This window comes from Coregonus clupeaformis, chromosome 19 (assembly GCF_020615455.1).
Source record: "Coregonus clupeaformis isolate EN_2021a chromosome 19, ASM2061545v1, whole genome shotgun sequence".
Classification (NCBI taxonomy): domain Eukaryota; kingdom Metazoa; phylum Chordata; class Actinopteri; order Salmoniformes; family Salmonidae; genus Coregonus; species Coregonus clupeaformis.
This window is the reverse complement of record NC_059210.1, coordinates 3,147,617-3,163,155: the sequence shown is the minus strand read 5'-3', so window position 1 is coordinate 3,163,155 and position 15,539 is coordinate 3,147,617. Positions and strand designations below refer to the sequence as shown.

The following is a 15,539-nucleotide window of genomic DNA, read 5'->3' as shown; positions in this document are numbered from 1 at the left end:
TCTAATTCAACTTCATAAATAGGCTATAATGGGAAGATAGCTGTGGCTGTGTCTTGTATTTGTGTGAATTCGATTCTCACCAGGGCCTGTATCCACAAAGTGTCTCAGAGTAGGAGTGATGATCTAGGATCAGGTCCCCACCTGTCTATGTCATCTTATTCATTATGATCTGAAACTGATCCTAGATCAGCACTCATACTCTGAGAGGTGTTTGTGGATACGGGCCCAGGGCTCTAAGAACTACCTGTCATGCAGAGAATGTTTCTCATTTTCTAGCTTCATTAAGACCCTTACAGAAATGCAATATCATGAATTTCCCTCATTTCCTGTGTTATGGGACTTGATTGGACTGATTTATTAGGCCGACCATACTTTACCCTGGCTGGAGCTGTGATTGGTTAACATTTCGGTCGAATTGGCAGAGAAAAGCTTGAGCTGAGCTGGCTCATGCTTTCCTGCAGGGGGCGCCACTCTGAAAGTATTTTTCAGAGAGGAGGATCTGGTCACCGCAGCGAGGGGTGGCGATATCTAAGGTGCTATGGCCACCTCCTGACTGGCTGACGATCGCAGTTAGCGCGCTGTCACGACGGAGCACATTCTGAGCAAAGGGCTCAGATTTTATTTTTGGACTGCCATGGAGACTGGCCCTTCCATTTGTAGGAAGGGGGTATAGTTGCGCTCAACATGAGCCTCCCGCTCTGACACTCCGGGCTGGGACAAGCAGGCAGCAGCCGGCCGACCCCCAAGGAGCAGTCACACAGGTAAATACACTGCAAGTACGACTTTTCGACAGCTCGTAGTAATGTGTTTATGCTATTGGCTGGGGGGTAGAGGACTGAGACAGGTGTTAGAGCTGTCAAAGACAGCCCCCAGAACGCTTTACTGTATACTGTAGCCCCATTGTGGCTAAAGCTATTTGACATGTCTTTGAAGAGCAAAGGGATTTTCGATGCAATGTTAAAGCTTTATCAAAATGGGGAGTGGAGCTTAGAGACAGGCATGTACGTACTCTATGTTATTTGAATGTATTTAGGGTGTTGCATTCCAGGAGTCATAACTGGAACGAGATAACATAATGGTTAAAACAATAATGGTTTATGTTCTGATACTACTGCAAGTACATGTATATGTTAACCTATGAACATATAGCACACAAGGTGTTAGCATGTTTATTGTTGAAATACAAGCTAGTACAGTGTTTTAAGTTGAATCTGTCAAATGTTTTTGCTTTTTCAATTGTAAGGGGACTCCCCTGTCCGGCGTGTTTGTCAACAGTAATAAGCATTACCTGGTAAGCTCAATGCTGTTATGTCTTTATAGCTTTACTGGTCATGTGCTCATAAACTAAATGCATGTACATGTTTTTAAGGGTGGGGGGTTGGGGATGGGAGATTTTTCTTCCCACCTAAGGTGGACACCAAAAGCCATTGTGTGATGCATGGCTATTATTACCCTGTCCTCTTTTGAACATGCATCTTGGAGGTGCTCCAAATGCCTGACCTACCAGAGCCTTAAAAGGATGACCTCCTCTCATGTGTCAGGAGGCAGGTCCAGTCTCTGTTACTGTAGCAGAATGGCCCCTTTAAAACATGATCAGAGGTGGCTTACATTTGAGTTTGACTACTAGTAGAGGCCTCAAACAGCCATACTCAACTGGTGGACCGCGGTCCGGATCCGGAACACAGAACGGGGTCAATATGGACCGCGTGTCCTGACTTGAACTCAGTCGGGCTTTCAACTTAATGTTGTTGAGAGTTGTAGTAGTAGAATGCACAAGGTGCAATTTAGAAATTTGGTAGTGTATAGGCAGTTTTAACATTGGTTGCAAGCATTATTTTAATTGATTTTACAACACCAATAAATGACAATATCCATCCAGGCCTTTACCACCTAGGACATTTGTGTGACCGTACCTTCTAAAATAGTAGTTGAGTGCCCCTGGCCTAAAACATACAAACCTACATAAAACACATTTCAGTGAAAAAGGATTTGATATGCCATAATACCTGCAGTTTCCATTATTAAACAAGACAGAACGCTGTGAGAGATAAATATGATATTCTGATTTGTAGGCTTATGACATTCCTTTTCAATCTAAATACAGCTATCAAGGTCTGAACTTTAAAAGGTTTACAGCCATCAAGGTTAAAAAAGATATTAGTCAAAATCTTCCAATTATATAATGTGTTAAAAAAACTCCGACCTACTCAAATGACCATGACCACTAGTGACATCACGGGGGTCAAATGCTCAACATTCACTTTCACTCTCAATCAATGCTTGGACCTGTAAAAATACTTGAAAGTAATACTTATGTAGTTTTTTTGGGGTATCTGTACTTTCCTTTACTATTTATATTTTTGACAACTTTTACTTTTACTCCACTACATTCCTAAAGGAAATAATGGACTTTTTACTCAATACATTTTCCCTGACACCCAAAAGTACTCGTTACATTTTGAATGCTTAGCAGGACAGGGAAATGGTGTAATTCACAGACTTAAAGAGAAAATCCCTGGTCATCCCTACTGCATCTGATCTGGCGGACTGACTAAACACATGCTTTGTTTGGAAATTATGTCTGAGTTTTGGAGTGTGCCCCTGGCTATCCGTAAAAAAATTTAAACAAGAAAATGGTGCCGTCTGGTTTGCTTAATATAAGGAATTTGAAATTATTTATACTTTTACTTTTGATACTTAAGTATATTTTAGCAATTACATTTAATTGTAGTACTTAAGTATATTTAAAACCAAATACTTTTAGACTTTTACTCAAGTAGTATTTTACTGGGTGACTTTCACTTTTACTTTAGTCATTTTCTATTAAAGTATCTTTACTTTTACTCAACTATGACAATTGGGTACTTTTTCCACCACTGATTGAAGGACAGTAATCCAGAATATAAAAATATGTAATATACCAGCAACATAGTTTTTGGTGACATGATTCTAGGATTGAAAAGTTTGATCTGCATAGGTAATTTGTACAGTAAACCCACAGGCACAAGTGTCAGTGTCTTCACACATTACTTTGCCTTGTTGTTATGTACAGTACATTAATTAGACTAGTATATGCTCTCAGATTCTATATGATATGCATAAGCAGCCCCTCAGGTATTTTCTCGGCCATTGATTTACTGTCACCGTCGAGTGAAAGTGATGCACTCTGCCTGTACAGGACAGGACCGAGCATCTATAGGGAGCAGGTGGTTGGCTGCCCTCCTCTCTACTCTCTGCCTAAAATTAGGCCAAGGAACCTTCCAGTATCAGCTGTGAGGCCTTAATTGCAGGGAGTGTTAAACTTGACTGCCCTCCTTCGCTTTCCACTCACTATGCCTCTAAGTTTGCCCCTTTATTCGTTGCAAATGGCGGTTGTCTAGCTGTGTAAAATGTCCTGATAAAAATGCTACTAACCAAAAACAAACATCATCGTATAAAATGCTTTATTTCATGTCAGAAAAAAATAGGTTTAAGGTAAAGAAAGTTTTAATACAAAAAACAAAAATCACAATAATGTCACATTAGTAGCATAAATAAGGTGGTGAAAAACTCCAATGTGCAGCACTGAAACAGAATCATGGTTAAATGGCAGGATGAAATGTTAGTTTTTTTAAAATAAAGTGGAAATAATACAACAGACATAAGCAATGTTCTCTAACAAGGTTATTCAGTTACCTCAAAACAATTTGCCATTTCAATGCAGAATTTTATACATGCACAAAAGAAGAGATTAATAGCTTAAAAGCTTAGAGAATATGTAGCACCCAGTGTAGCCTAGTGTTTAACACCATATTCATGCTGATGTTTGGATAATCTCTGGGCTCAAATAAATGCCAGAAGAAAAACTAAATTTAAACATGATATTACAAATAACGGTCTCAGTGATTAAACTTCCCAAACCTGTAAATTTGACAAGAGTTACCATTTCAAATTCCTAAGCTTAGGTTTTATGTTACTTTCTGCATAATTTCCAACAGACATGTAAATGTATTCACCTAAATACTTTTCAATGGCATAAACAAAGAAGAGAAACAACCAGTGAGTAAAAAAACATATTCATACTGTATATACATAAACATATGTGACATATACTTTTGACAAGTAACCAAATATACACTTAGTGTACAAAACATTAAGGACACCTTCCTAATATTTAGTTCTTGACACAAACTGGTGCGTGAATGGCGCACATACACAATCGATGTCTCAATTGTCTCAAGGCTTAAAAATCCTTCTTTAACCTGTCTCCTCCCCTTTATCTACACTGATTGAAGTGGCTTTAACAAGTGACATCAATAAGGGATCATAGCTTTCACCTGGATTCACCTGGTCAGTCTATGTCACGGAAACAGTAGGTGTTCTTAATGTTTTGTACACTCAGTTTATGTCTGAAGATTAAATGGAATTGGGGAGTTCTCATTGCTTTGTACAAAGTGAATATAGAGATATACAAAACAAAGCAACGGCTAACCATTTGAAAAGTTCTCAAAAGTTAGCTACTAAATGTGGTAGGAAAGGTATAACTGTGAATTATATTGTTTTCATAACAAGTGTTACTTCAGGATATCATCACAGGGTTTGCTGACAAGCTGACCGGAGTTGTTGAAGTTCATACCATCTTGAATAGAAAGTCTTTGCCACCACACATGTATTTCAATATTCACCATGGCATATGTCTGAAAAAGAAATAAAAAAGTATTCACGTGTTTGTTTACCAATGATGTGTTTATTTAACCCTAAAGCGTTACAGATTTTGCGATATACATTTAAAGGTAATTTCTGATTGAGTCTACATGCAGCGTGAATGCAGTCTCCTCTAAAGCGTGAACATTGCCTTTAAATTTAAATTACGCTGTAAAGCTGAACTTACACAATGCGGATTGAATAGAGCTCTAACTCTGTAAAGAGGTAAATTAACACTCAGTGATGTAAAATAACCCCAGTGTTGGAGTGTGATTGTGTCATTTTTACTCTGTGTTGAGTAAAACACTCAAAACCATGCCCATTACTATCATATTTCCCAGCATGCTCTATAGCAGGTCAATTTTTTGAATTGTTTGCTTAAATATCTGTGTTTTTGCATGTACAATGATTGATTTTGATTGATTGATCTTATGCTACACAAAGATAAATAACATATTTTAGAAAAATGTAATTGAATCTGTTAGTAGTTGGACTTATTGCACCCGTTACTGAGATGGTTGTTCCATCAAAATCCGTCAGTTTAAGCTAGAGATGTCTCAATCCACCACATCGGCCTATGTCGCACTTCTGCATATGCAGTGAAAGGTGACAGAGCTAGAGCAGTGTTTGTCAGACCATGAGACATCCCGAAAATCGGTCTTCTCACAAAATCGTCTGTAGCGTCCGAACTGTTTGCCCTACAAACTATACTGAACAAAAATATAAACACAACATGCAACAATTTCAACAATTTTACTGAGTTACAGTTCATATAAGGAAATCAGACAATTGAAATAAATAAATTAGACCCTAATCTATGGATTTCACATAACTAAACAGGGGCACAGCCATGGGTGGGCCTGGGAGGGCAAAGGCCCATCCACTTGGGAGCTAGGCCCACCCACAGGGGAGCCAGGCCCAGCCAATCAGAATTAGTTTTTCCCCACAAAAGGGCTTAATTACAGACAGAAATGCTCCTCAGTTTCATCAGTTGTCCGGGTGGCTGGTCGTACTGCCAAATTCTCTAAAACAACGTTGGAGGCGGCTTATGGTAGAGAAATGAACATTAAATTGTCTGGCAACAGCTCTGGTGGACATCCCTGCAGTCAGCATGCCAGTTGCATGCTCCCTCAAAACTTGAGACATCTGTGGCATTGTGTTGTGTGACAAAACTGCAAATTTTAGAGTGGCCTTTTATTGTCCCCAGCACAAGGTGCACCTGTGTAATGATCATGCTGTTTAATCAGCTTATTGATATGCCACACCTGTCAGGTGGATGGATTATCTTGGCAAAGGAGAAATTGTCACTAACATGGATGTAAACTAATTTGTGCAAAACATTTTAGAGAAATACGCTTTTTGTGCTTATGGAAACATTCTGGGATCTTTTATTTCAGCTCATGAAACATGGGACCAACACTTTACATGTTGAGTTTGTATTTTTGTTCAGTATATTATGACCCCTCTATGGAAAGATGAGACTCTCACGAACATGATGGTGTTCTCCGTTTTGCTCTACGACTCCATCTTGCCCACAAGCGTCTTGGGACTCATCTGAAGTCGGTACAGTCGATCTGCCAACCTCTGTCTGTAGCGTCCGGACAGTATAGGATACACACTACTATGACAGTATAGGATACACACCCTCTGTTTAAAGGTGCGACTCTCACGAACACATACATGTCAGTTGTTTTGCTATAGGATGCCCAAAGGCCTCACAAGACTCGTCTGAAGGTCCCCCGGTACCAGTTGAAAACTTTTATGGAAGTATATAAGGATGCCAACAATAAGGGGTTAAAAATATGTTCAAAAAGATATATACACTGCTCAAAAAAATAAAGGGAACACTAAAATAACACATCCTAGATCTGAATGAAAGAAATAATCTTATTAAATACTTTTTTCTTTACATAGTTGAATGTGCTGACAACAAAATCACACAAAAATTATCAATGGAAATCAAATTTATCAACCCCATGGAGGTCTGGATTTGGAGTCACCCTCAAAATTAAAGTGGAAAACCACACTACAGGCTGATCCAACTTTGATGTAATGTCCTTAAAACAAGTAAAAATGAGGCTCAGTAGTGTGTGTGGCCTCCACGTGTGTCACGGTTTACTAAGCCAGAACCCAGAAGCAGACCAGGACAAGGTACGTTGAGACAAAGGTGAGTGTTTATTTAACAGATTCCCGAGTGAGGCTGAATAATCCAGGGAACAGAGCGGGTGGCGTGGATGGGTTGTTGAGGGTGCAGTGGTTGGTCCGGTAATGGCTCGGCAGCCGCCGACCATCAGGCAGAGGTGGGGGAGAAGGTTCCGGGTGAGAGACTGCAGATAGAAACAAACGGAGGTAAGTACACGGCAAGCCAACAAGGTGCAAAACAACAAAACTAACACTAGTAGCTTAGAGGCTGATACGCTGACAAACATACTGTTCATGGCTAACGATCCGGCAGGAACTGGATGTTAGGCCAGAGCCTAAGAAGGGTGATGATCAGGACCAGGTGTGCAGATTGCTGATGGGATGCAGGTGCGGAAATCAAGAGCGCTCCCCGGAGCGTTCCCGAACCCTCGGGAAACTGGAGATCACGAACAGAAACACTAGTCACCAGACAGGACCCGACTCAGACTGCCGGGATCGTTACAACGTGCCTGTATGACCTCCCTACAACGCCTGGGCATGCTCCTGATGAGGTGGCGGATGGTCTCCTGAGGATTGGATTCAGGTCTGGGGAACGGGCGGGCCAGTCCATAGCATCAATGCCTTCCTCTTGCAGGAACTGCTAACACACTCCAGCCACATGAGGTCTAGCATTGTCTTGCATTAGGAGGAACCCAGGGCCAACCGCACCAGCATATGGTCTTACAAGGGGTCTGAGGATTTCATCTCTGTACCTAATGGCAGTCAGGCTACCTCTGGCGAGCACATGGAGGGCTGTGCGGCCCCCCAAAGAAATGCCCTTGAGCAAGGCACTTAACCCTAATTGCTCCTGTAAGTCGCTCTGGATAAGAGCGTCTGCTAAATGACAAAATTGTAAAAAATGTAAATGTAAATGTTGCAGGCAGCAGAACGTTCTCCACGGCGTCTCCAGACTCTGTCACGTCTGTCACATGTGCTCAGTGTGAACCTGCTTTCATCTGTGAAGAGCACAGGGTGCCAGTGGCGAATTTGCCAATCTTGGTGTTCTCTGGCAAATGCCAAATGTCCTGCACGGTGTTGGGCTGTAAGCACAACCCCCACCTGTGGACGTCGGGCCCTCATACTACCCTCATGGAGTCTGTTTCTGACAGTTTGAGCAGACACATGCACATTTTGCAGGGCTCTGGCAGTGCTCCTCCTGCTCCTCCTTGCACAAAGGCGGAGGTAGCAGTCCTGCTGCTGGGTTGTTGCCCTCCTACGGCCTCCTCCACGTCTCCTGATGTACTGGCCTGTCTCCTGGTAGCGCCTCCATGCTCTGGACACTACGCTGACAGACACAGCAAACCTTCTTGCCACAGCTCGCATTGATGTGCCATCCTGGATGAGCTGCACTACCTGAGCCACTTGTGTGGGTTGTAGACTCCGTCTCATGCTACCACTAGAGTGAAAGCACCGCCAGCATTCAAAAGTGACCAAAACATCAGCCAGGAAGCATAGGAACTAAGAAGTGGTCTGTGGTCACCACCTGCAAAACCAGTCCTTTATTGGGGGTGTCTTGCTAATTGCCTATAATTTCCACCTGTTGTCTATTCCATTTGCACAACAGCATGTGAAATGTATTGTCAATTAGTGTTGCTTCCTAAGTGGACAGTTTGATTTCACAGAAGTGTGATTGACTTGGAGTTACATTGTGTTGTTTAAGTGTTCCCTTAATTTTTTTGAGCAGTGTATATCAAATGTTTCCTGATCTTTCTTATATCTTTCATATATAGGACAGACACTCCAGAACAAACTTCCTTTTGATTTTTTTGTGGACTATCTGTTGTTCCATGTAGTGAATCTATTATTCAATGCGTTTGTATGGGCTAATAGCAGTAAGGCCACCTTTTTCATCAAATAATAGTTTTATATAACACCACTGTGTTAGGGTATAACTCTTAAAGAAAGGCCTTATGGTATGTGTTATGTATTGTAAATACTAATAAGGCTGGAGGAACCGTTCAGAGGGCTCTAGGAAGAAGATATAAGGGTTCTCGGTAGAACCCTTCATAGACGGTTTTAGGAAGAACCTTTAGATGATAAAAGGGTTCTTCATAGAACCATTTTATAAAGGCTCTAGGAAGAACCCTTCACAGAGGGTTCTAGGTAGAACCCTATGCAAAGAATTCTACCTAGCACCAAAAAGGGTTCCCATATGGGAACAAAACGAAGAATCCTATATGGTTCTACTTAGCACCTTTTTTTAAGTGTGTATACCATTGGCCGAGATGGGGGTGGAGACCAGCTCTAAGGAGACGTTGAATTTATTGAATACTTGCCCCTTTTTTTCCTTTAAAACAAAACTGTATCATTGATAACCAAATAAATATGCCTCACACTGTCTTATATTTCTTTCAGGGGGTTAAACTGCTCATGGCTGCCAGTTATAGCAATGTCACCGAACCAGGCCTGCTGTCCCAGCAGTACCCTCCAGCTCTACTGCCCAAGCCTGGCAAGGAAAATGTTAGACTCCAGAAACTACTCAAGAAAACTGAGAAAAAAATCAAGAAAAAAGCTGTCCCTGAAACTGCAAAGACACCTGTCCCTTTCCGCTCAAACCTCTCCCCTGTGAATGAAGCAAGCCCTGACTTGGAGCACAGTGACAACTCAACCCCTCCTAAAACCCCAGAGGCACCCTTCTACACACAGCACCCCAGATTCGCTGTCAGGCCAGCCTATCGGCATGTACCATCCCCTTACCCGCAACAACAAGGAGCCACCTTTGGTGGAACAGCAAGGTTCTCCCCAAAGCCATATGCTGCTCCAGCCCCCACCTTCCCCCAGCATGTGGCCCCACTCTACACATTTACTCCAACAGCCCCATCACCCGTTCCAGGGCCAATCTCGCATGCAGTTGCACCCAAAATGCCTGTGGCAACTTCCTCTGTGCCTGAAGTGACAATGACCGCTGCTGCTCAAGTTGCTCCTCCAGTCCCTGCTCCAGTTGCTCCTGTCACTGTCATTTCTGCTGCCACACAACCTACTCTTCGACTAGCCCCTGTTGTAATACACTGCAAAAGTCCAAGTCCACGGTTTAAAGCTACCGAAGCTACACTAAAAGCACCCAAACCCATGTTTGATGTCCCTCAAATTAGGGTATATACTGCATCTAAGTCCCCCCTGCATGATTACACTGGAAATACATTTACTGCAGACACATTACCTCGGAGTAAAACACCCACATCAGACATCAGAAGAGTAATAACACCAACAGCTGAAATCAGAAGGAGTGCAACACCGGCATCTGAAGTGAAAAGCAGTTTAACTCCGACATCAGAAATCAAAAGGGTTGCAACATCTGAAATGAATCAAGGTACAACGCCGACATCGGAAATCAAAAGAAGTTTAACACCGACACCTGAAGTCAAAAGGAGTGCAACACCTACATCTGGGGTAAAGAGAGGTTTAACGTCCAGACCTGAAATCCAAAGGAGTGCAACGCCTACATCTGAAGTGAAAAGAGCTAAAACGCCAACTCATGACTTTTTAACACCAAGAACTCATTTAGGTCGACCTAAGACACCCTCATATCATGTGTCCCGTGTCAAAACACCTGTTATTGAAATATCAAGACCCAACCCACTTTTATTTGCTGTCTCACCCATTACTACAGAGGCACAGAGATCTAAAACACCAACACCTGGTTCTAATTCTGCCAGTCCATCTTTGTCTGGTTCTCAAAATCTGACAACCTCTGAGCCTGAGCCTTCAAAATCACCATCAACTAGTCAGGGTGCAAGAACTCAGAATGGGGACGCGACGTCAAAAGAGACTCCTACAGCTAAATCACCTCCTGAAAACACTTCAAAACCAGAGGCTCCTCGACAAGAAGCTCCAATAGTTGAGTCTACCAGACCAAAGACCCCTACAGCTCTATTAGGCTATCAAAGACCCAAGACCCCAACAAATGTCACACCAACTCCTACAGCACCCTCATATCAAAGACCCAAGACTCCAACCAAAGAAACATCAAAACCTACAGCACCCTCAGATGGGTATCAAAGACCCAAGACCCCAACAAATGTCACACCAACTCCTACAGCACCCTCATATCAAAGACCCACGACTCCAACCAAAGAAACACTAAAGTCTACAGCACCCTCATATGGGTACCAAAGACCCAAGACTCCAACCAAAGAAACATCAAAACCTACAGCACCCTCAGATGGGTATCAAAGGCCCAAGACTCCAACAATTATCACACCAAAGCCTACTGCACCCTCCTATCAAAGACCCAAGACTCCAACCAAAGAAACACTAAAGCCTACAGCACCCTCATATGGGTACCAAAGACCCAAGACTCCAACCAAAGACACATCAAAACCTACAGCACCCTCAGATGGGTATCAAAGGCCCAAGACGCCAACAAATGAGACACCAAAACCTACAGAAGTCTTAGATGGATATCAAAGGCCCAAGACTCCAACAAATGAGACACCAAAGCCTACAGCACCCTCATATGGATATCAAATGCCCAAGACTCCCTCAAATGAAGGGCCTAAACCTATGACTTCAACAATTGGGTATCAAAGGCCAACAACACCAGCAGTTGGGTATCAAAGACCACAACCACCAGCAGGGTATCAAAGACCAAAGACTCCCACAGCTGGGGTATCATCCATAGGATTTCAAAGGCCCAATACACCAACATATGTGGCCCCTAAACCAACCCATACATATTATGGGTTGACTCCTGCTGCATATGTTGCCCATGGTGGAATCCAAAGTTTCTCACCTTCATTCGGCATATCCAGGTCTAAGACGCCGGCTCTAGAGGAATCTAAAACTCCAACGCAAGAGTTGGAAGGATCTAAAATACCTAACCAAGAGTTAGCTAAAACATCTTCCCAAGAGTTACTTGTAAAAACACATCCTTTGCCCATGGTGTCCAACCAGGAAGCATCCTCCAAAGAGCAGGAAATAATAACTTTAAATGAGGCCATAGTATCCACGACTCCAGCAGTGAAACTTCTGATTCCAATCATTGTTGTTACACAAGCTGAAGATGTCTCAGAACCAAGCGTATCCACAGCTGTGACCAGTAAAATGCAAACTCCTTTTGCAGAAACGCTAAATGTTAAAGCTGTGGCCCACACAAGACCATGGGCTAAAACTCCAACACCTGAGATTAGGAAACCAGAGGTTAAAACCCCAGTGAAAACCCAAACTTATGGAGCCACCCCAAAACCCAAGACACTCACCCCAGAAACCCAACACCCTGTGCTTGCTGCTGCAAACAAAGATGCCAGCAAGACAATACCTCCTGTCTCAAAAACAGAATCTCCTGTGGCTAAAGCCAGTGTGGCACAACAAAAAGACTTAAAGGAATCAACAGAGCCTAAAACGCCCACCAAAGCAACCTCTGAGGCTAAACCAGCAGGGACAAAGCCTTCGGGGGCTGTTCAGTCTCCGACTAAACCAAAGGATAACCAGGAAGCCCAACCTGAAAAGGTGGTATCAGCTCCAACCACACCATCAACAGAGAAGGAAGTGGGAAAATACTCTTTCCCAGCAGCTGAACCAATTCTTAAAGTGATCCAAAAGCCAAAGGGCATGATGAAGTCTAAACTTAGTGGTTGGTCACGGCTCAAGAAGCACATGGTGGTGGAAGAAGAACCACCTACGTTCCCAGAATCAGATCCTATGAAAGAAACCGCAAAGGGAACTGAGCAGGAGGGAGGTGAAGTGAAAAAGGATGAAAAGGGGTCATTTAAAGACATGGTGGCTGCCGTAACAGCCGACGATCCTCCCAAGGCAGCGAAGAAGTGGGATTCTCTTCTCTTCGATATGTTCTCCTCTAAAGAGAAGATTATGCAGGTGATTGAAGCTAGCAAAAGTGAGGAGGAGAAAAAAGAGCAGCCAAAGGAAACACCAAAAGAAATCCCATCTTTCGCCCATCGTCTGCCTGTCCTCCTTTTCAGCCCAAGGTTTGATGCCAAAAGGCTAAGAGAGGCTGCATCAAGGCCACTTACAAAAATTTCGACAGTGTTTGAGATGGGTCTCATAGGGCGTAAAAATAAAGATGAGGAACCAAAAGACTTTAACAGAACAGCTAGAGGGTTCACTTGTCCTTAAACCATGTCTCTTTGGACTGGTAAAGATGAAACAGAAGAACATTTTGAAAAATTTGGTTAAGTGTTTTATGTGTACAGGTGTAGAAATAGTAGTCATAATGTACAGGTCCTGTGTAATAGTCTCTCTGCTTGACACAGGATACAATATTTAAGACGGTCTCTTAGAGAATGTGGTCTGAACTTTATACTTGAGCACTGATTGTTCTGTCGTCTGACTACGTTACGGATATGTCTGAACGTCCCTTTCTCTGATAGTATGAAAATATTACCTTGAAAATCAGAGAATAAGGGAAAATATATTTTGTCTTAAAGGAATTCAGACATCTCATGAGATTAAAATGTACAAAGATTAAGTAAATCTCAGAATTTCTTTTTTGTCCACTGTTAAAACATGATAGGAGAATGAATGGCTTTTTCAGACCTCTTCACATCTTTTTTTCAAACGTGGTCCTGAGACTGTAGTGTGATGTACTTAGGTACACCACCTACTGAAAACTAGACTGTACAGTATATTGATGCAGGATTTGGGTATCTGAAGAAATTTGATTCCAGGGCATTCAGAGTAATGTTTCCAAATAAGGATGAAAAAGGGAGGAGAGGATGAAAGTAGTAGGAGTGTATATTTCCCCAAATGGTACTATTTACGTATGTTTTTCAAATAGACTTTAGATACTCAGGCGCTTCTTAGAAGTTAGAATGTTTGAGTAGACTGCATATGCTTATGCCAGCTTTGCTTTCTTCCTTTTTAGGAGTACAGGTTAGTGAGAATGTTATTTGAAAAATTGGGTTGCTAACTCCTGGGGGGATGAGGCAACTCTATGAAGGAAGTGTTTGACTGTTGGCATGGATGGATGAGGGGTCAGGGGGAGGCCTTGTGGGATATGGAGGCAAGTGATGATAAATGCGATGAAAAATGTATACAGTAAGTACTTAGGGACGAATCCTAATTTGAGATCCACAAATTTCCCCATTGACATCAATGCAGGATTAACGTGAAAGTAAAATTGAATGAAATAGCATATTTCACACACAGTTTTCAAATATGCAGCTTTCAAACGAGGGACCCAGAAGGGTCAAGAGCTGACAGTGACATTTGACCTTAAGGTTCTCTAGGTTCGTAAGCTTGTTATTGATGCTTTACATTTTATTTTCATGCATAGTCTATTTAAAAAGATTAAGAACATTGTCTCCTATTGACAGAGTGATGTTCAACCATTTTGCAATCTGATGTTTATCTGTATAAGTGTACAGTAAATGTTATTTTCTATATATTTTTGATAAAAGAGAAAATTAAAAAAGAGCTTGAATAGGAAAATGACATAGAAAGTTCATCTTGAACTACAGAATGAAATAGAGAAAATGTATTCTGTAGTGAAGATAATGGGCAGAGCAAGGTCAAGGGCAAAGCTATTGCCCTTTTGGTGTTTGATAAAAGTAATATTATTGAATTGTAGCTGGTATTTTGTAGATATAATTGTTTTATTTTTATCTGCAGGACCAGCAGAATAAAAAGGTGTTTTTTGCCTAAGAAAATATGAGTTATTATTGGACTACTCATGGTATTTACAGTAATGTTTTTAAAGTGTATAATTATTGTATAGACCCAGTCATCTCACCTGCTTTTCCATTAATGTATTCATACATATTTTCATCATCATCAACAGGAATCTTCTCATATTTGCCATGAGCAGTCATCACAAATTTGTACCTTTTACCAGATGGATTGCCCTGAAAAGCATAGGGACTGATTTAGAACAGAGATCATTTGCCACAGTATATTATACACTGAGTTTGCCACAGAATATTCAAATACTGTACGTGAGTATCAATGTGTGTATGTCTGCGTGCAAGCGTGCGTGTGAGCGTGCTCACCTTTGCCCCTGCTCCTGATCTCCCAGGGGATGTTTCTCCAATGATCTCCCACATGTTCTTTTTCTGCATCACGTCACCAGCTTTTACATCCTGGGGAATGAACAGCACCAAACAGCAACTCAGCTGTATATCAAATGCTTTTGGGAGCCATGCGAGACAAGCAACCCTCTTGGCTTTGGTTCTGAACCACCACAATAGAATACACCCCAGAAGGGGGCAGCCTTGGATAAAGCTGACTGCACACACGCTTCTCTGATTCTCTGCATGCCTGTACACAGCTGTACTACAAACACTTACATGTAGAATAGTTCAGAAGGAGAAAAGGAGAGGATAGGGAATGAGAGCGAAAAGAGCAGTTACCTTGAGTAGGGAGGACATGAAGACAGTTGAAATAAGAAGACTGAGGAAGGAAAGTAAAGGAAGTAGATACACAAATGTTTCACTAATGCTGTATTTTGGATTCAGTCTCTGTAAAGTGGATGAGAGTGACACCGTACAACATTGTTCAACCATAAGCCACCTCTGTAAAGGGGATGCCAGTGCTATAGAATAGTGACAGGGAAGCAGTTGGTGGTAGTGTATATTCCACAGGTAATCTCGTGGGCAGAGTACATAAACATAAATGGTACCATAGATCTGTCTATATACTATGGGCACTGATAGCTAATGAGGAGCAATAGTTCCGGTGCTTGGGTTTTTCGTCACTGGTTATTTGGACAAATCATGATTTTG

At 42.0% G+C, this 15,539-nt stretch overlaps 2 protein-coding genes across 3 annotated transcripts in view; one reads left to right on the top strand and one right to left on the bottom strand.

Moving 5' to 3' along the window:
* The first annotated feature begins 552 nt into the window (after window positions 1-552).
* LOC121531699 (mucin-2) lies at window positions 553-14,465 on the top strand. Of its 2 annotated transcripts, XM_041837077.2 has the most exons (3): window positions 553-761; window positions 1,244-1,291; window positions 9,220-14,465. In XM_041837077.2, exon 3 carries the CDS (start codon window positions 9,235-9,237, stop codon window positions 12,934-12,936), a length of 3,702 nt encoding a protein of 1,233 aa, XP_041693011.2. In that variant the 5' UTR covers window positions 553-761; window positions 1,244-1,291; window positions 9,220-9,234; the 3' UTR covers window positions 12,937-14,465. The 2 variants fall into 2 exon arrangements, with proteins under 2 accessions (XP_041693011.2, XP_041693012.2); XM_041837078.2 differs by lacking the exon at window positions 1,244-1,291.
* LOC121531700 (caldesmon, smooth muscle-like) overlaps window positions 4,311-15,539 on the bottom strand; it is a 31,909-nt gene continuing 20,680 nt past the window's right edge. Inside the window, exons 10-12 of the mRNA XM_041837079.1 lie at window positions 14,808-14,897; window positions 14,552-14,663; window positions 4,311-4,676 (exon numbers count right to left, since the gene is read on the bottom strand). Of these exons, the coding sequence (XP_041693013.1) occupies window positions 4,654-4,676; window positions 14,552-14,663; window positions 14,808-14,897 (225 nt within the window). The 3' untranslated portion in view covers window positions 4,311-4,653. The remainder of the gene's footprint in view (window positions 4,677-14,551; window positions 14,664-14,807; window positions 14,898-15,539) is intronic.

Excerpts from the sequence above, each read along its gene's own strand:
- LOC121531699 (XM_041837078.2), top strand. The coding sequence starts at position 9,235 with ATGGCTGCCAGTTATAGCAATGTCACCGAACCAGGCCTGCTGTCCCAG.